The sequence below is a fragment of the Artibeus jamaicensis genome, unplaced genomic scaffold (assembly GCF_021234435.1).
Source record: "Artibeus jamaicensis isolate MK-2021 breed Jamaican fruit bat unplaced genomic scaffold, CSHL_Jam_final contig_233, whole genome shotgun sequence".
NCBI lineage: Eukaryota > Metazoa > Chordata > Mammalia > Chiroptera > Phyllostomidae > Artibeus > Artibeus jamaicensis.
The window spans coordinates 51,446,923-51,466,297 of NW_026521486.1; the positions used below are offsets into that span (position 1 = coordinate 51,446,923).

General features: G+C 59.3%; 1 protein-coding gene across 5 annotated transcripts; it reads left to right on the forward strand.

The window, feature by feature from the left end:
• Positions 1–2,933: 2,933 nt before the first annotated feature.
• TNS2 (tensin 2) lies at positions 2,934–19,319 on the forward strand. Of its 5 annotated transcripts, none has more exons than XM_037137521.2 (29): positions 2,935–3,108; positions 7,747–7,855; positions 8,340–8,377; positions 9,254–9,292; positions 9,606–9,644; positions 9,806–9,855; positions 10,093–10,264; positions 10,548–10,598; positions 10,905–11,027; positions 11,113–11,177; positions 11,985–12,068; positions 12,584–12,696; positions 12,784–12,844; positions 13,111–13,186; positions 13,429–13,558; positions 13,655–13,720; positions 13,790–13,903; positions 14,105–15,316; positions 15,457–15,607; positions 15,719–16,308; positions 16,432–16,521; positions 16,852–16,977; positions 17,182–17,274; positions 17,399–17,476; positions 17,652–17,729; positions 18,148–18,316; positions 18,407–18,475; positions 18,590–18,619; positions 18,757–19,319. In XM_037137521.2, the coding sequence occupies exons 1-29, from the start codon at positions 3,031–3,033 to the stop codon at positions 18,893–18,895; spliced, it is 4,233 nt and encodes a 1,410-aa protein (XP_036993416.2). In that variant the 5' UTR covers positions 2,935–3,030; the 3' UTR covers positions 18,896–19,319. The 5 variants fall into 5 exon arrangements, with proteins under 5 accessions (XP_053517730.1, XP_036993416.2, XP_036993418.2 ...); XM_037137523.2 differs by having other exon boundaries at positions 9,606–9,623; XM_037137522.2 differs by lacking the exon at positions 2,935–3,108 and adding an exon at positions 5,696–6,069.
• The last annotated feature ends 56 nt before the right edge of the window (positions 19,320–19,375 follow it).

Sequence of the window (19,375 nt, forward strand, 5' to 3'; positions counted from 1 at the left end):
GCTAACGGAGATGGTTCATGTTGGCTGAGCACAGAAAAGGTAGAGGAAGGAACTCCTTCTGCTGTGTCCCAAGAGAAAGCTAGGCACCAGTATGCCACCCAGAAGCCCTGTGGCAGAAAGGGATCCCAGAACTGGTCAGCCTTGACTGACAGACAACCTACTGCAAACCTCGGGCCACCAGAAGGATGCAGGTATGGCACCCTATTTTACAAGGATCTGTTTCCAGGTGGGCTGGGTCCCATGTGTGTAGCAGGCCACGAAGCTTGGTTTCTCCTAAACAAGCCTCTGGGTCCCAAGGCAGGGAGGATCCCAGTTAGTGCAGAGGGCCTCACCTCAACTGCTAAGTGAGCTCACAGCATCTGGCTTCTCAGGAAGTAGGAAAGCTACACATCTGTTCCTGGGAAGCTGGGAAGCATTATTTCTCAAAACTTGTTGCTCAGCAACCATCCTAGCCCCTAGGGCCACAAGTGTAGGGGGGACTCGCCTTCCCTCACCCTCCCACCTCACCAAAAAGAAGGGTTTTGGAAAAGGCAAGCTGTGCTGCTCCCCGCCCAGCTTCAGCAACCTCCCGCTTGGACAATACAAGCTCTGTCCTCAGCCAGATAGCTGCCTCAAGTCAGTTCTGCTCTTCCCCCCACTCTTCCTGGTTTCCAGCGCCCTGCCCTCCAGTGAAGTTTCCCTGACCCAGTGTTCTTCCAACCCTCAATGCCCTCCTCCCATCATCCCCCACCCCAGGGATCTCAGCACACTGGGTCTCAGGCATGGGATCACCACAGACCATGGAGGAGGGAGTTCAGCCATCAGTGCCAAGGTGGGCTGCCCTCTGCATAGTCAAGGTAAGAAGAAAACCTGCGTGGAGGGAGGTGAGGTGTTCCTGAAATTGTTTCACCTTTGCTAGCATCATCTTGACTTTCTCCTCCTTTTCTGCAGTTCTTGGTCCATGTGGCTAACCCCAGGTGCCACCCATTTTTATTTCACTCCCACCAAGCTACCTCCTGTCTGAAGTTTTCTTTCTCAACCTCTCATCAGCTTTCTTTCTGCAGCCTCCTTCCCCCCTGGAGGCTTCCCCCTACATTGATAGCAGCCATCAAGTCTGAGCTAGAGTTCAGCTTCCCATCTTATATCACCCTCTCCTAATTCCCGACAACCTCAGGAGGGGTTCCTCTTCAGGGGCAGCAACACCAGTGTGAGTGTGAGGCGGTAGCCCTGAGATTCAGTCAAGTGCCTCTCTGTTCAGTCCCAGTCTGTCCTTTGGAGAGAAGAACCCACCCCAGTAGCAACCAAAGACTCTAATGAACCCTGGGAAGACAAGATGTTAAAAGAACTAGTGCATGCTCCCCCCTCCCAAAAAAGCAACAAATTTTCACAGTACATATATCTTGATTACATAATTAAATCTTGCCAAAATACATAGAATGATCTTCAACCCCACCCCCACCCCAGTAGCCTCTGGTCCCCGTTGCTCTCCTAACTCCTACCTCTCCTCCCAGCCTCCTCCCTCCCCAGCTCTATTCAGATCCCCAAGCCCTTCCCCAGACCCCGTGACTGCTCTAACCTCTGTGACTGCCTGTTGGACACCAACTCAGCCAAGAGCACTAAGATTAAGGCTCCCTAGTCCCAGCAACATCCACCCCTCCCAAATGCCAGTCTCTGGGGGACCCACACTGTCACCATGTGCTGGTTCACAGCCTCTTCCTTGCCACCAGATTGGAATCAGGTACTCCACTCCCCTTAATCAAAACCAAACTTCCCAGCCTTTAACAAAAGCAAGATGAGCACAGAAAGGTCGCAGGGATGGAGGGCCTTAGAGCTGGTGGTACTGGCTGCTTTGAGGAGACACTGGCATTGAGCCCTGGGCACGGACTCTTCAGAGTCTGCCTCCCCCACCCCCACCCCCGCCCTGTTTCATCATGGAAAATCCAGTAGGGAGGAGGAGGGGAGAAAGTTTCAGGACGTGCTCATTGCTGAAGAACATTGGGGAATCTGATAATGGAAATGGATTCAGAGCTTCTAGAAAGACGTCCCTTCCCTTTACCTTACCCTCCAGGGTGGCACAACTCAAACCAACTTGATGGCCCCTTAGTCAATTCCAGGAAGTTTCTATCCAGTACCAGATCCAGACACTGTGGGGGGCGGGGAGGTGAGCGGACAGGGGGTGGGGAATGATGTTAATGATGTTAAACCACAGAATGAACTTCCACATCCACTGGAAGCCTGGGACTTGAGTTAAATGTGAGGAACTATTTAGTAGAAGTCATTTGCAGAGTGGGAGTGGATGTCCAGCTCCAAAGCAGGGCATTAGATGGGCTGACTGGAGCTGCTTAGTGAGTGTTGGAGGCGGGGGACGGAGGATGTGGATGTGTAGGCCCTCCTCAGCTAAGTCCTTTGACAGGGGAGAACAGGTGACCCCTGAGAAGTCTCCCATGAGGCAGAGGACCAGAGAAGGGTGTCCAGAGACTTGGGACATAGGTGACACTAGGTATCTTCATCTGAATCCAGTGCTGCCGTGGTTAGGTGGTGCAAGCTCCACCAGGGCAGGCCGCGGATGGGTCCACATTTTGGGGTCAGGCCCAAACCCAAATACACTCCTATGGAGAGGCCAGTCTGAGAAAGGGCGAGGTAGTTCTCTATGTTGTTTGTAGAGCTTCTGGACCTGTGTCCAGCTTTTCTTCTGCATCTGTCTGGTTCGTGTGTGTTTTGGGCCTCTGTCCTCTGTGTCCACCTTCCTCAAAATCTCTCCCCATCTCTCAGTCTTTCTGTCTCCGAGTCTCTAGGAATCTCTGCGCTCTTTCCCCTCAGCTCTTTTGTGAGCCGGGTTCGCAGAAGGTGGGGAAAGTAGGGAAAGAGGAGGAGGACAAGGGGCGGGAGCCGGCGGAAGGTGGGGATTGGAGCGGGGCAGGAGGGAGGAGAACAGCGCGGGAGGGAGGAGAGGGCGGTGCGGGCGGCGGGGCGGGAGGGAGCCCTGGAGCGCGGCACCCGCTCCCGCCTCCGGCGCCTCCCGCGCGGCCGCTTTGCGCGGGCCGGGCCGAGATGGGCTGGCCCGGGGGCTCCCCTTGCTGCTGCTGCCCCGCCCCACCGCGCCCCCGCCCTGCTGGGCGCCCCCCACAGGTGAGTGGCCGCGCGGTGCTGGGCGGGAGGGCGGTGGCCTGTGCGTCACTGCTTAGGGACAGTGCCGGGGGCGGTCGCCAGGGGGCGCGGGGCGCCCACTGCTGGGGCTCGAGGGGGGGCGGGAGGTGGGGAGCGCGGCTGGCGCCCCTGGATTCGGAGTTGGAGATCGGTGGGTCGCTGCGAGCCGAAACAGCTGGCAGCCTGGAAGGTGACCAGGAGGCGGAGTGCGGGCCGCAGTCACACTCCAGTAGGGGCTGTCATGCCTTCACTCGTACTTGTACGCACACGCCCCCCAGGCACGGCATTGCTCAGTCAGGCCACGCACTTCCCGCCCGCACCAGGCACCGCTCCTCTAGCGCCGTGGGACACGTTACCCAGCAGGGAGGCCCGGGACTTGGCGGGAACTGGGGGTTGAGTTGAGGCCTTGGCCTGGGAATGTTTGCGAGGGTTTTCTTTATGACTTCACACCTGGGAAACTGAGGCAGAAAGCAGACACAGAAGAGGCTTATTTCCACTTTCCAGCCTCACTCCTCGGGCCCCCTTGTGCTGCTCCTCTCTTCTCCAGATCCCCCTGGGCACAACCATAGACCCCGCCTTCCGCCCCTCTCTCCTTCCCTGGGCCTCACCCCTTCTCTGTGGCAGCCAGGCTCCTAGCCTCTCATCCAACCACAGCTATTTCCAGGAAGGGGGAGTGCGGGTGGAGGGGGTTCTCCAAACAAACCCAAGGCTTCAGTGTGAGATGGGGACCAGGCTGGGGGAGAGGCTGACAGACTGGAATGTTTCAGGCAGGAGAAGGGCCAGGGTCCTCCAGGGTCTGGCAATGCCTTCCCAGCCCTGTCCCAATGAGCTACTTTTCCTCTCAGCACAGGCTGAGGAAGCAGTGCTGTCTCCATCTTCCCTCAAAGGTGCCCCACAAGGTGGGGAAGGACACAAACCCATGCTTCTCTTGCCACCCAGTAACAGATGTTAGTGACGACCCCCCAGGAGAAAAGAGTGAGGGTCAGAAGATGTTTGCAGACCTGCTGCAGATGAGGGCAACTGCTAGGTGAGGGAACTTTCAGCCCCTCTGGAGGGAGCAGTAGAAAGCAGCATGCTGGAGGGGTCCTGGACAATAGGGGCAGAGAAAGGCCACCTACCTACCCTACCACCGTGTCCCTCCTCCCCCCAGCAGGGCTGGGGACTAGATGAGGCCAGGCCCAGTTGCCCACACTGGCCAGGGGCCTGGAATGTCCTGGGACCCGGCCAGAGCTGGTGGGGTGGGAGTGGGTTGTACAGCCAGTGCCCCTCTCCAGTTACAAGCTGGGGGCCCAAACTTTGCCACTCAGATGCATCCCTCTGGGCAAGGTACCCTGGGGACAGACTTCCTGACCTGGAAGAATTAGAGCTTCTGAGAGAAGCCTCAGGCTGGGCCCAGACCAGGCAGGTCCACGGAAGTGTCCTAAGTGGGCTCCCATAAGGACACACTCATCCAGAGAAGTCAGCATGAGACCAGCCCCAGGAGCAAGAGGGAGGCAGAGGGAAGTCGAAGGACCTGGTGGGAGATGCCAGAGCTGGGGGAGTTGCCTGAGCTCTGGCACATTCAGTAAATAGCATGCAAATGAGGGGCAGTGGGAGGTTGGCGATATTTGCACATTCTTTCAAGTGACAGCTCTTGCATGTTCAAGGGGCTACTCTCCAAGGCTTAGGGCTGAGGACCCCTCAGGCCATGAACCCCTTATATTTTGGGAAGATTTCTTTCCCCATTTCCAAGGCCGAAATCCAGCTCCTTCCCTAGACTCCTGGGACAGGAAGTTGGCCATGTTCCCAGGAGGGAGGCAGGAGGCCCATGGAGGGGTGTGTAGTCTGTGCTGGGAGGGGGGCCTCCTGTCAAGTCCTCAGGTCCCAGGATAGCTGCTCAGGAAGGACAGCAGAGCAAGGAGAGCCATGAAGGTAGTACCCAGGCTCTGGGGAAGGGGCAGCCCTAGGGCCTAGGCTGGAGGACCTAAGTGGCAGGACTCCAAAGAGGGACCAGGGGTCTGAGAAGCTGGGTGGAAACCAGCCCAGAAAATGAGTGAGTGGAAGACTGTGTCAGAAGCAGAGCTGCTGGGGGCTGTCAGGAGAAGGACCTCAAATGCCTTGGGCTGGAGTAGGAGAATGGATCACTCCTGTGGGCAAAACAGCCTTCTGCCTGGAATTTTCCTTCCAGTGTGAACGGGGGAAGGAGGGAGCATGCGTGTTTCCCTTTTCACAACCAGTAAAACTGAGGCAGGAAGCTGGACTTTGGTCCCATTTTTTCTGACCCTCAGGATGCACTCCTGATCCTCAGATCCTGGGCTAGCCAGGATCGTGATTCCTAGATCCCTTCCCCCCACCTCCCACAGGAAGTCCCCAGAGAGCCTGAGAGTTCAGGCCGGGAGGCTGGCCTGGACAGGACTTGGTGTTCCCTGCCACCGCCCGCCCTTAAGCCGTACCATGAGACCTAAATTCCCACCCTGCCCCACCACACAGGGTGGGGCGGGGTGGGGGGAGGAGACTGGATCTCAGGTTTCTTGCAGATCCCTTGATAGGGTAGATCCCTGGGCCTGGGGAAGCTGCAGAGCAAGGGGATTGTGGGGAGGGAGCAAAAGATCTTGGGCTGACACTCCCAGCAGGGTAGATCCTGGGAATCTGATCTCCTGGCCTCCCCCACATCCTCCCCCCCACCCCACTTCCTGGAGTAGCGACCTGCCCCCTTCCCGCCTGTACTCCCCTCCGCTTCCAGGGCTGGGCTTCTCCTCACACCAGCCAGACAGCCTACCCTCCACCCAGGGGAAGCGGCTGCCTCAGCCAGGCCGCTTCCAGGAAGCCCCGGGCCAGGCCCCAGCATTGTTTGGGGCCTGTGGCCGGCACCCCAGCCAGAGAGACACCATGAAGTCCAGCGGCCCCGTGGAGAGGCTGCTCAGAGCCCTAGGGAGGAGGGACAGCAGCCGGGCCACCAGCAGGGTAGGAGTGCCCACCAGCTGGGCAAAGGAGGGGCAAGGGTGGAGGTGTGGGCAGTGGGGGAAGGGGCCGGGAGATCAGATTCCCAGGCCAGACCCTCTTCCTCAGCCTTCTTCCCCTGCCCTGCATCTCCGCTTTTCTCTGCCCCTTTGGTTGTGGCCAGGGCTGTGGCACGAGCAGCAGAAGTCTGGGTTAGAGCAGAACCGGTATCAGCTTTGGCTCGTCTATCACCTCCCTACCCCAGCCCAGACCAACCCTGGGGGATCCTGGCCCTCTACACCTGCTAGGGATACTTCATTGTAGGACTGTTCCAGTACCACCCTGGAGCTCCAGAATAAGGCCAAACCCAAGCTGAGAAGTTTGAGGGAAATGGGGTGGGCAGTGGCAAGGAAGGGAGGGAGGCAGCCAGGCCTCAGTCTCAGGGGTGCCTGAGACACAGGGGGTTTGCTTTCTGCTGACGCTGTCCGTGTGCACGCTCGTGCCAAATGCACCCAGGTTTCCTAGCGGGTCCAGCAAGTTCAGTCCCATTTAGGAGAGTTCAGCTGCTGCTTTAATCCAGCTCCTTCAGGGACAGACAGTCAAGAGACCAGAAGTGCTGCCTGGGTCCCCAAGCAGCTGGAGGGCCTGGAGACCCCATCACTCTCTTTCCCCACATTTGTTCAGCCTTACCGCAAAAGCAGCATGAGATAATACTATATAAGGGAAGGGAACAGGAACTTGAACTCCAGAGGAGAAAAATGGGTAGGAGAGTAGAGGCAAGGAGGCAAATGGTCCCCAGACAGAGGATGGGAGGAATGAATCACAGTGGGACGGATGGGACTGAGGTAGGCGTGGGCCATGAGGGAGCATCCCAGCCTCCTGCCCCACTGCACCTCTGGGTGGGGAGGGGCCCACATCCACACAACATCTGGCCCACCCCTCCCCGCTTCAGTGCTGGAATCCCACTTGAGCTTTCTCAAATGACATGATGGGGTGCTCACTATATCCAGAAGCAGCGAGGAGACAGCTACATATTTTCCCCAGTGTCATGCTTCTGTCTGCCTCTCCAGCATTCCCCCCCCCCCTTCTTACACAACTGCTGCCTGCAGCTTCAGTGCACAATGAGTAAACATGTTGTTCTTGGGAGGGGGGGCGGGGGCGGGGGAGAGCATGTCAGCTGCCTAGAGCCTGGGGACAGGAGCCAGGGAAGCAGGACTGGCTGAGGCCACTCCTGCCAGGTCAGTCTGGGTGCTGCTGTGTGACCATCCTCCTACATTCATTCCTGGCCCCCCTGCTGCTCACTCTGCACTTGGGCCTTCATCTGGGGAGGGCAAGATGGGAGGAGAAACAGGGGGCCTCAGAGAGGACAGCACCCCCCCCAGGAAGAGAGCCCTCAGGTTTGCGGGGGAGGGGCAGTGACCACAAGGATATCACACACCAGGGCCACGTGAGGGACCTAAGTGATCCCCTGGGGAGGAGCTGACCCAGCAAGGGTGACGCAAGGGGCCAGATTCCATGCACTGTCAAGGACAGGCCCCACAACTGGCCGGAAACAGCTGTGGCCAAGTGTGTCCTATGAGTTTAGGGACTTCAGTTGGGCTGGAGAAAGAAAGGAACCAGTAGTGCTAAGGCCCAGGCCCGGCCCAGGAGTTGGGCCCACTGGGAACGGACACCTCCGTCTGCCTGTCCCTCCACCCCTAGCCTAGAAAAGCTGAGCCACACAGCTTCCGGGAGAAGGTTTTTCGGAAGAAACCACCGGTCTGTGCAGTGTGTAAGGTGACCATCGATGGGACAGGAGTGTCATGCAGAGGTGAGGCACCCCGCTCTGTGTCTCTGAGAGCCTCCACCCACCACCACTGTGTCACGCAGCTCCAGCCAGCAGACGCACAGAACATAAACAGTACGCATGCTGCCCTCCTCTGGGCAACACAGGAGCCGAGGGGCAGCTGCTTCCCCTCCAAACAGCCCTTGTTCCCCATGACAAACACCCCCAGAAACGCAGGAGACGCCAGTACAAGGACTTCCCACCCTGACCTGTGACTGGGGGCTTCCTTTTCTCCCTTCCTCCTCGCCCCCACCCACTCTAGAACATTACCCTGGCTCCCTCCCATCCCAACCTGGGCAGTAGTACCTCACCGCCATTCTCTACCCCTGCTCCCCAACTCCACCATAATGCAGTGGAGTTCTGGAAGTCCCAGGGTCTGGTTCCAGGGCCTGGGGAGATGGAAGAGGGTCACTCCTTCCACTGCCCCAGAAGACCTCTGCTAACCCCTACTCTCCCTATCCCTCCCTAGTCTGCAGGGTGGCCACGCACAGAAAATGTGAAGCCAAGGTGGGTACCTGGAGGGGGAGAAGGGACTGGGGTTCCCTCCTCCTCTGAAACAGGCTTATGCAGCCACACCAGCATAAACCCTCCACTCCTCCATCACTGGGGAACCCCTGCTGAGATGGGAGAGGGTGCTGTACTGGGCCCTTTAAGAACCACCCTACTCCACCCCCTGAAGGGCTGGCCCAGGCAAGTGGACAGCTAGACAGCATTTGTCTTGGTGCTATGCCCGGGCTGCAGCTGGCAAGAGGGTGGGGGGTGGGGAATGAATGAGGAGGAGGAAGGGTGGGGTTGGTGGGTGAGAGCAGGATTTCAGAGACTGGGCAGCCGGATGGGCTGTGCCTTCCCTCTGGAGAAGGGACCTCAGGATGCCTGGGTGGGTCTCATCCTGGGCCCTGGAGAAGCTAGGTAGAAGGTGCAAACTGTTGATAGCACCACTGTCCACTGGGGACCTGAGATAGCCCCATCTCCAAGGAGATTCCCTGGTCCCCCTCCTGCAATGCAGGGGTTCCCAGGCCCACAGAGCCAGCTTTGGGGAAGCTACATGCCCAGGGGCGGGGTCTCCCGGTGAAAGAGGCCAGTGTCCGTCCCTGGCCATGGCCTGCCTGCATGGCTCTATATATAACTTCTGCCCTGCAGCTGGATGAATGGGGGTCTGTGTGGGCACAGGGCTGGGAGCCAAGAGCAACAAGTGGGGGGCCCAGGCTGAGGGACCTAGAGGCCGGAGGGGAGGCTCCCTTAAACAGAAGAACTTCAGCTGGAGCCTGCACCCATCTCCTGACAGCCCCTCCACCATACCGAAGCTCAGGGGTGGCCCCATCCTTAAGGCCAGGAGAGCCCATTTCACCAGGAGCTTAGCCCCCAACTCGGGTCTCCTTCCAGGTGACTTCATCCTGTCAAGCCTTGCCTCCTGCAGAGCTGGTGAGTGTGCTCTGGGATGGGGTGTGGGAGGCAAGGAACCTGGCTGTAGAGTCCAAAGGGCTGGTGGCCACAGAGGGCCACCCCCTAGAGGGTTACCTTGAATGAACTGCTGTGGATATTGGTCATCCCGAGAGGGAAAAAATGTCTGAGCCCTCTGCTTTTGTCCTCTGAGCCTGCTGGGGGCTAGGACTCCTCTCCCCTTGTTCAATACAGCCCTCACAGGGACGCTGGCAGGCCGCCTCCACCTTCCCCAGGCCTCCACTGGTCTTTGCTCCTGCCCTAACCACTTCCCTCTCACCCCATTTCCCTCCAGCGGAGAAACACGGCCCCGGTGAGGCGCGTAGAGCACCTGGTAAGGTGATGCTGGACAGGGCGGGGTGGGGGCGGAAGCAGGAGGCTCTTCGAGTAAGGTTTCTTCCGAGGACAAAAGTAATTGAAGCTCTGGAGTGGGGATCCTAGATTCGGGGGGACACCCGAAGAGATGCTTGCTCATCATCTCATCTCGTCCACCAGGGATCCACCAAGTCTCTGAATCACTCAAAGCAGCGCAGCACTCTGCCCCGGTAGGTGAGGGCGCCGGAGGTGGTCCCACTTGAGCCCATTCCGCAGACTCCACTCCTCACTCAGCCCAAGGCAGTGGCCCCCAGCAAAGTTCTTCGGGACAGTCTCATGCCCCCAAGCGGTTACCCACCCTCAGGACCCTGGAAACCTCACCTGCAGCCGGCCAGACACCCTTCCATCACACCAGCCCCCTCCGGAAGCCCGCCCTTCTGTTCCTCACGCAGGTTCACTCATTCTAGGAGCTTCAGCCTGGACCCGCTCATGGAGCGCCGTTGGGACCTGGACCTCACCTACGTGACTGAGCGGATCCTGGCCGCCGCCTTCCCTGCGCGCCCCGACGAGGAGAGACACCAGAGCCACCTGCGAGAGCTGGCTCACGTGCTGCAATCCAAGCACCGAGACAAGTACCTGGTGAGGGGCGGGGCCTACCGCAGTCAGCCAATGAGAGGTCTGGGAGGTCCAGATGGGCCGGGCTGAACCATGACGTCAGGCCCTCGGAGGAGGGGCCAGATGGGGTCTAGTGGGTAGGGACCCGCAGTTGGAACCTGCACCTGGCCTGTCTATCACAGCGGGGCAGGACCTTTGCAACCTCCTCATTTTGGAGAGACTCTTAGGGTCACAGCGGGTGATACCACCTCCAAGCATCACTGCGCCTCACTGCATCAGGTCTAAAGCCTCCCCACCTTTCTTACAGCTCTTCAACCTTTCAGAAAAAAGACATGACCTGACCCGCCTAAACCCCAAGGTAGGAGGGGATTAAAGCCATTAAACCGAATCATCCCCACCCCAGAAGCCCCCAACCTCCTGGTCATTAACAGAAGCAACTGGCATCTATTTTCCCCTTAAGCACTTTCCCATATGACATATGCTTGAGACACCACGAAGCGCGGTGCAGTGGGTATCAACCCACTATGCTGGTGCAGAGAGTATTGAGGCTGTCCTGGACAGCCAAGGGTCTCACCTTGCCCCAGACCCGTACACCCTGTCCCTTTTCCACCTATCTTCACTCGTGGCCCCCACTCCCAGTTTCACCCCTCTGCCCCCCACCCAGGTACAGGACTTTGGCTGGCCTGAGATGCACGCACCCCCCCTGGACAAGCTCTGCTCCATTTGCAAAGCCATGGAGACCTGGCTCAGTGCTGACCCACAGCACGTGGTCGTACTGTACTGCAAGGTGGGCTGTGACTTCGGGTCTGCAGGGCTGAGGGGCCCCCAGCCTGGAGCTCCAGCAGGCTCTCCATCCCTGTGTCTGTCCTCAGGGGAGCAAGAGCAAGCTCGGGGTCATCGTCTCTGCCTACATGCACTACAGCAAGATCTCTGCAGGGTGAGGCTCCCCGCCCTTGAGTGGCCCCTTCCCCAGTGGCCCTTCCTCCAGTTGGCCCTCGAACGGCGCATGCCCTCTTAAGCCCTACCTCTGTGTTCAGAGAGCCGTTTACAATAAATTTACCATCGCCACCTCCTTCTTCTCACTTGTACTTCACCACAGCTCTCTGGGGCTGCAGTAACAAAGTGCCACAAACTAAGTGGTTTAAGACAACAGAAATGTACTGTCTTGGTTCTGGAGGTTGGCAGTCTAAAATCGAGGTGTCAGCAGGCCTCACTCCTCTGAGACTCTGGGTAGAGCCCGTCCTTGCCTCCTTCCAGCTGCTGGTGGCGGCCAGCAGTCCCCGGCGGTCCTTGGCTTGCAGCCGCATCGCTCCACTCTGCCTCCGTCACCACTTGACTTTCTTCCTGTCTCTCTCTTCTCTTCTTCTGAGGACACCAATCATATTGGATTAAGGGCTCACCCTACTCCAGTATGACATCTTAACTAATTACATCTGCAACGACCCTATTTCCAAATGAGGTCACATTCTGAGGTACATATCTTTTGCCTGGGGACACGATTCGACCCATAACATGGTCTTATTGTACCGTTTTACAGATGAGGAAACTAAAGCTCAGGGAACAATTATTTGAGGTCCAACAACTAGTAAAGTGACTGTATGTGGGGTTTCTGGTTCTCTTTACCAGCACTCTAGGCTTCCTCTAGACTTGGGGGTCATCCCCCTCACCCTCCCCTGGGCTTAGGGATAGGAGACCAGGATGGAGACAAGCCCCTCATCCCCCTGTACTTGTTTGCCCTCCCCAGGGCAGACCAGGCACTGGCTACTCTCACCATGCGGAAGTTCTGCGAGGACAAAGTGGCCGCAGAGCTGCAGCCCTCCCAGCGCCGGTGAGCAGCCCGGGTGCGGATGGGCCGGAGGATCCATAGCCACCAAGCCCAAGTTCTTGTCATGCACATCACACACTTTAATGCTATACCTGTGATGTGCCAGGCACTGTGCCAAGTGCTGAGAATGCAGAATGGACAAGGTCCTTGCTCTTACAGAGTAGAGTAGAAGTCAGTAAACCTGTGATAAATAGGAAAGATCATTTTTGGTGATGACAAGTGCTATGAAGAAAATAAAGTGGAGTCTTATGATAAAGAGAGACTTGCAGGGCCTGCCTCTATAAGGTCTGAGGGAAGAGCATTCTAGGCAAAGGGGACAGCAAGTATAAAACCTTTGAGGCAGCGAGAAGGATTCAGGTGAGATGCAGGGAAGAGCTTTTTGGTGGCTGGAATGGAAGGGAAGTACTGCGGAAAAGGGCGGGACTTCCAAGGGTGGGTGGGGGTGAAATGCTACAACGGGACCACCAGAGGAAGGGGCTTATGTTCTTGACCTAACCCCCACCCCCACCCCGCACCAGATATATCAACTACTTCAGCGGCCTGCTCTCTGGCTCCATCAGAATGAACAGCAGCCCTCTCTTCCTACACCATGTGCTGGTGCCCGTGCTGCCAGCCTTTGAACCTGGCACAGGTGAATCTGCCTGGGATGTACTCCATGGGGGGGCCATTCCCTCACCCCTCCAACTAAGCACCTCTCATGTGCCCTCTTGCCCCCCAGGCTTTCAGCCCTTCCTCAAGATCTACCAGTCCATGCAGCTTGTCTACACATCTGGAATCTAGTGAGTGCTGTGTTCCCAGGCCCCTGCTCCCCTGGACCTCAGACCCCGTTTCTCCAGCCTCTCCAGACACTGGGGCCTCCAGCTCTAGCCATTGTACCTGAAAACCAATATCACCATGGAATCTACTTTACAGATGGGGAAGCTGAGGCTCAGCTAAAGGTCTCTCACTCAGGGCTCAGACACCCAGCTCCCAGCTCCCTCCTGACCCTTCACAAGCGGCCCTGAGCCCAAGGACCTTCAGCTGTGCCTTCTCCTCTCTTCCACAGTCACATTGCAGGCCCTGGTCCCCAGCAGCTTTGCATCAGCCTGGAACCAGCCCTCCTTCTCAAAGGCGATGTCATGGTGAGGGGGCCTTGGCCACAAGGAGTTCTGGAGATGGGGTGAGGGGTGGTCGTCTCCTGCCAGCAGCACAGTCTCTGGCGAATTGTGAATTCAATCCAGATTGGACAGTGAAAAAGGAGTCCCCTAGATGAGTCACCTTGAGGCTGAGGCAGAGCAGAGCTGTGGCCAGGCAGTCTCCAGGGTGGAAGCAGAGAGGAAGTGTAAGTGGACATGAGTGCCTGATCCCAGCATCCCTCACCCAGGTGACATGCTATCACAAGGGTGGCCGGGGGACAGACCGGACTCTTGTGTTCCGAGTCCAGTTCCACACATGCACCATCCATGGCCCACGTCTCACCTTTCCCAAGGACCAGCTGGATGAGGCCTGGACTGGTGAGTGGGGGACAGGTGGTCTGAGGGCTAGAGCCTGGGGGAGGGCGGGCACACGGGCAGGCAGGGACCTGGCTTCTCACTGTCCACTGTTCACAGACGAGAGGTTCCCCTTCCAAGCCTCGGTGGAATTCATCTTCTCCTCCAGCCCTGAGAAAATCAAAGGTAAGAGCAGATCCTGGGGTCAAGGCTGAAGGCTGTCCCCCTGCTCCTCACCACTGCGGTCTTCCACAGGCAGCACCCCCCGGAACGACCCCTCAGTCACTGTTGACTACAACACAGCAGAGCCCGCTGTGCGCTGGGACTCCTACGAGAACTTCAACCAGCACCACGAGGACAGTGTGGATGGTGCGTGTGGTGGCGCAGGGGAGGTGGGAAATGGAGGTTTGGGGGTGCACACCGTCTTCCCCAGACAACCCGCCTCCCAAGGGACACCTCTTGAGCTGGAGTCTCCAGGGCTGTCACCTCTTATTAAGTCTCTCTCTTCCTCTCTCTCTCTCCCACCCTCTCTGCTGCCTGTGCACCCTTCCTGCTCCTCTCCCCACCTAGGCTCCCTGACCCACACCCGTGGCCCTCTAGATGGCAGTCCTTATGCCCAGGTGCAGCGGACCCCCCGCCAGACCCCGCCGGCACCCTCTCCAGAGCCGCCCGCACCCCCGCTGCTGTCCGTCAGCAGCGACTCCGGCCATTCATCCACACTCACCGCGGAGCCAGCCACAGAGTCCCCTGGCCGGCCACCCCCAACAGCTGCTGAGCGCCAGGAGCTAGAGCGCCTCCTGGGAGGCTGCGGCGTGGCCAGTGGGGGACGGGGGGCTGGGCGTGAGACAGCTATCCTGGATGATGAAGAACAGTCGCCTGCAGGTGGAGGTGCCCACCTCGGAACATATTCAGGTCACAGACCTGCCCTCAGCCGCCATTGCTCCTGCCGCCAGGGCTACCGGGAACCTTGCGGGGTCCCCAATGGAGGATACTACCAGCCAGAGGGAACCCTGGAGAGGCGGCGGCTGCCCTATAGGGGGTACGAGGGACCCGCCCAGAGCTATGCCGATGCCTCCGTAGAGAAGAGGCGCCTCTGCAGATCGCTGTCTGAGGGGCCATACCCCTACCCTCCTGAGCTGGGGAAGCCAACCAGTGGGGACTTCAGCTACCGCCCCCCAGGCTACCGGGAAGTGGTGATCCTGGAGGACCCTGGTCTGCCTTCCCTGTGCTCCTGCCCTGCTTGTGAAGAGAAGCTGGCACTGCCCACAACAGCTCTGTATGGGCTGCGGCTTGAGAGGGAGGCTGGAGAGCGGTGGGCCAGCAAGGCTGGAAAACCTCTTCTGCACCCGGTGCGGTCTGGGCACCCACTGCCCCTGCTGGTGCCAGCTTGCGGGCATCACCATGCCCCAGTACCTGACTATAGCTGCCTGAAGCCTCCCAAGGCAGGAGAGGAAGGGCACGAGGGCTGTTCCTACACCATGTGCCCTGAAGGCAGGTATGGGCATCCGGGCTACCCTGCCCTGGTGACATATGGCTACGGAGGAGCAGTTCCCAGTTACTGCCCAGCGTATGGCCGGGTGCCTCACAGCTGTGGCTCTGCAGGCGAGGGCAGAAGGTATCCCAGCCCTGGTGCCCACTCCCCACGGGCTGGCTCCATTTCCCCGAGCAGCCCGCCCTACCCACCATCCAGGAAGCTGAGCTACGAGATCCCTGCGGAAGAGGGAGGGGACAGGTATCCACTGCCTGGGCACCTGGCCCCAGCAGGACCCCTGACATCTGCAGGTGAGGGGCACTGGGGCGAGGAGTGCCTGGGGCAGAGGAGGATTCTGGACTATGGTTGGGAAGGCACAGAATAAGAAAGAGCTAAGCCAGATGGAAGGCCTGTTCCTGGCTCACGGCCTCTGCTCTCCCCTTCCCTGCAGAGTCGCCTGAGCCAGCGTCCTGGGGGGAGGGCCCCAGCAGGCACGGCACCCTGCCTCGGTCCTCCCAAGATGCCCAGTGCGGTGCCTCTTCTGAGATGTCTGGTCCCTCTACACCCTTGCACACCAGCAGCCCGGTCCAGGGCAAGGAAAGGTAGGCAAGCTCCTCCTTTTCCAAGTAGACCCTGAAGGCTGGAGTGGGATGGAGGTAGTTCACAACAGGGGCTCAGAGGCCCTGCTGACCACCTGCCCTCCCTCCCTGCAGCACCCGACGGCAAGACGCCAGGTCCCCCACCCTGGCACCCACTCAGCGACCGAGTCCTGGCGAGGCCTTGTTGCCTGTATCCCAGGGAGATGCTGAGAAGCCTCCTGAGCTGCCAGCAAGAAGTGGGCTTGAGCTTCCAGCCCCTAGCCCCTTCTCCCCAACCTCCCCACCTAGCTCGCCCAATGACTGGCCTCAGGAGAGGAGTCCAGGGGGCCGCTCAGGCGGTAGCAGTCCAAGGGCCCCCGTACCCACTACGCTGCCTGGCCTCCGTCACGCCCCCTGGCAGGGCCTTCGAGAGCCCCCAGACAGCCCCGATGGGTCCCCCCTCACCCCGGTACCCACCCAGATGCCCTGGCTTGTGGCCAGCCCGGAGCCTCCTCAGAGTTCACCCACGCCTGCCTTCCCCCTGGCGGCATCCTATGACATCGGTGGCCCCGCCCAGCCCCCCCTTCCCGAGAAACGCCACCTGCCGGGGCCTGGGCAGCAGTCGGGCCCCTGGGGCCCAGAGCAGGCGTCACCACCAGCCAGAGGCACCAGTCACCATGTCACCTTTGCACCCCAGCTCCCAGATAACACCCCTCAACTTCCAGGTACGAAGGCCTTGAGGGAGAGGGTGCGGGGAACCACCTCGGGAAGACCCTTCTCCAGGGAGGGGCACAGTGCGGGGCCTTGGGAGCCCTGGGGCCAAGCAGCTCAGTGCCTCCCTGTCCTAGAGCCCCCCATGCAAGAGAGCCAGAGCAACGTCAAGTTTGTCCAGGATACATCCAAGTTCTGGTACAAGCCACACCTGTCCCGTGACCAAGGTGAGGAGCCAGCCTGCCCACCACTCCTGCCTTCCAGGGCTCTCTCTGGGCTTCAGACCCAGCCCGGCCTTCCAGTTGTCACCCTATTGCCTCCTCCCATCTCAGTGTTTACTCTGAGCTGAGCTTCGTGTTAGCAGGTGATTCTGCCCAAGGAGGGCTGGAATTAACGTGGCCACTGCCCTGTGAATGCTACATTTCTGCACCCGGGTGCCCAGCACTGCCACATTGCCGGGGCGAGGGCCTGGGGAACCAGCTGGCTGGCAGAGCAGAGGGGTGGCTGTCTGGGGCTCAGTCAGCCCTGGGCGAACCTCTCCCCTCCTGCTCCCCCAGCCATTGCCCTGCTGAAGGACAAGGACCCTGGAGCCTTCCTCATCAGGGACAGTCATTCATTCCAAGGAGCCTATGGGCTGGCCCTCAAGGTGGCTACACCCCCACCCAGTGCACAGCCCTGGAAAGGTACACAGTGCCCAAACCCAAGCCAGAAGGGGAATGGAGTGGGGCCGGTACAGAGGCAAGACAAGGAATGGTGGGCCACAGCGCTTCCTGACGGGGAGGGACAGGAAGTGACTCTCACGCTCTGGAAAGAATCCCAACAACATAGAAGGCAGGAACCTGGAATCTGATAAAGGCTTCCTCTCCTCTCCTCTCCCGGCCTCTCAGGGGACCCGTTGGAACAGCTGGTCCGCCATTTTCTCATCGAGACCGGGCCCAAGGGGGTGAAGATCAAGGGCTGTCCCAGTGAGCCCTACTTTGGTGAGAAGCAGGGGCTGGGAGGCTACACCAGGTTGGTTTAGGGAGGCCAAGGGACCAGAGGAGGGTGGAGGGGAAGCTGGGGCTCTCCGTGGGCACCCAGGAGTTTCCTCACCTGTCACTGCAGGCAGCCTGTCCGCCCTGGTCTCCCAACACTCCATCTCCCCGCTGTCCCTGCCCTGCTGCCTGCGCATCCCCAGCAAAGGTGGGTGCTCTGCTGTCTGCTCTCTCACCTCTCCCCACCCATGGCCGCCAAAGGCAGAATCCGGGGGGGCCTGGCTCCCAGCTTGCCTTCCCTGGGGGCGGCAAAGGGAGTCCTGCAGCTCCCAGGGAATGCCACCCCCTCCCCGCTGACCTGCCCTGTTGGCTGCTCCCCTCAGATCCTCTGGAGGAGACCCCTGAGGCCCCAGTGCCCGCCAACATGAGCACGGCGGCAGATCTCCTGCGTCAGGGTGCCGGTAGGGTTCTCCGCCTCCGCCCGTCCCTCTCCCTAGGCACCGAGGGGGCACTGCAGATAAGAGGCATAGGACACTGACAGGCCTTGAGATAGGTGGGCCCTGCAGGTGCTTTAAACCCCAAAAGGCAGGATGGGTAAGGGGGCCCTCAGGCTAGGTTCTCTAACTTCTGTGAACACGAGATGACTGGGGAGGAGGGCTTACTAGAATGCAGATTCTCAGGCCTCTGTCTAGCGTTTCTGACTGTAGATCTCAGGGAATCATAGAATCTGCTTTTTTAACAGGTTATTTATGTGATGCTAATGTGTTTTGAGCAGTGCTAGCCAGGGAAAGTGCAAAGCTGGTGGGGTGGGGGGACTAGGGGAAGAGAGATCTGGGGGCTGGCAGACCGTGCCTCCCAACCCACTTCTTGCCCACACAGCCTGCAGCGTGCTCTACCTGACCTCTGTGGAGACCGAGTCACTGACGGGCCCCCAGGCAGTGGCCCGCGCCAGCTCTGCAGCCCTGAGCTGCAGCCCCCGCCCAACGCCAGCCATTGTCCACTTCAAGGTCTCAGCCCAGGGCATTACGCTAACAGACAACCAAAGGAAGTATGTGTGCAGAGCCCCTGGGAACCCCCCCAAGCTTAGATCCTTGGGACCCCAATTTCTGGGTGATTCCCCCCTCCCTCCTCTTCACAGGCTCTTCTTTCGCCGCCATTACCCGGTGAACAGCATCACCTTCTCCAGCACTGACCCTCAGGACCGGAGGTGACCCTCCCAACCCTGTCTTCCCACAGCCCCACAGACCAGTCCCTGCCCCAGCTGCTCCTTTGGTAGCCATTCCCTGGGGTATGTGCCTTCACAGCTCTCTTCCCTCTGCAGATGGGCCAACCCCGACGGGACCACCTCCAAGTAAGCTTCCCCGTTACTGCAGCCTCTTCCCCACATGGGACCGACCAAGGCGCCTCCTTCCTCCCCAACCCCAGCTCTGCAGTCCCTTGTGGAGGGGTGCAGAGCCCTCTCCCAACCCTGCCTGTGTACCCCTATAGGATCTTTGGTTTCGTGGCCAAGAAGCCAGGAAGCCCCTGGGAGAATGTGTGTCACCTCTTCGCAGAGCTGGACCCTGATCAGCCTGCAGGCGCCATTGTCACTTTCATCACCAAAGTTCTACTGGGCCAGAGAAAATGAAGGAAGGCCACAGCTCAGAGCCCACGGCAACACTGCGCCCTCCCAGCACCCCACAGCCCTCACCGCCCCTGGCCTGGGACACTGCTCTCCTTCCCCGCCCCCAGCCTGCTAAGCCAAGTGGATGGCCCATGAGATGACCTTGCACGTGAGCAGACAGCAGAGATGGGCACGTGAAGGGTGAGGAGGCACCAGCAGTTGTGCCCTGGAGGGGACCAGGGCAGCCCCACCTACACAACATCAGCCCTGGAGAGGAGCCAGCTCCACCCAGCGGCAGGTCCCAGCCTGGCAGGGGGACGGGAGAGGGGTAGGGAGCCGTGTGCTCCCTCCTCTGCCTTCCCCCCTAAGCAGAGAGATCAGAGTGGGAACACATGAAAAGGGGGGAAAAGAGTCTATTTTTGTCTAATAATAAAGAATTTCTATAACATTTAGTTGGAGTCGTGCCTGTTTACAGGAAGGGCCGAGCCTCGTGCTTCCTGGGGC

Bases quoted from the DNA above. Each gene is read 5' to 3' on its own strand.
- TNS2 (XM_037137521.2), top strand. From the start codon at position 3,031: ATGGGCTGGCCCGGGGGCTCCCCTTGCTGCTGCTGCCCCGCCCCACCG. The intron at 9,856-10,092 runs GTAGGTGAGGGC...CACTCATTCTAG, and splicing joins CAGCGCAGCACTCTGCCCCG to GAGCTTCAGCCTGGACCCGC. The intron at 17,477-17,651 runs GTGGGTGCTCTG...TGCTCCCCTCAG, and splicing joins CCTGCGCATCCCCAGCAAAG to ATCCTCTGGAGGAGACCCCT.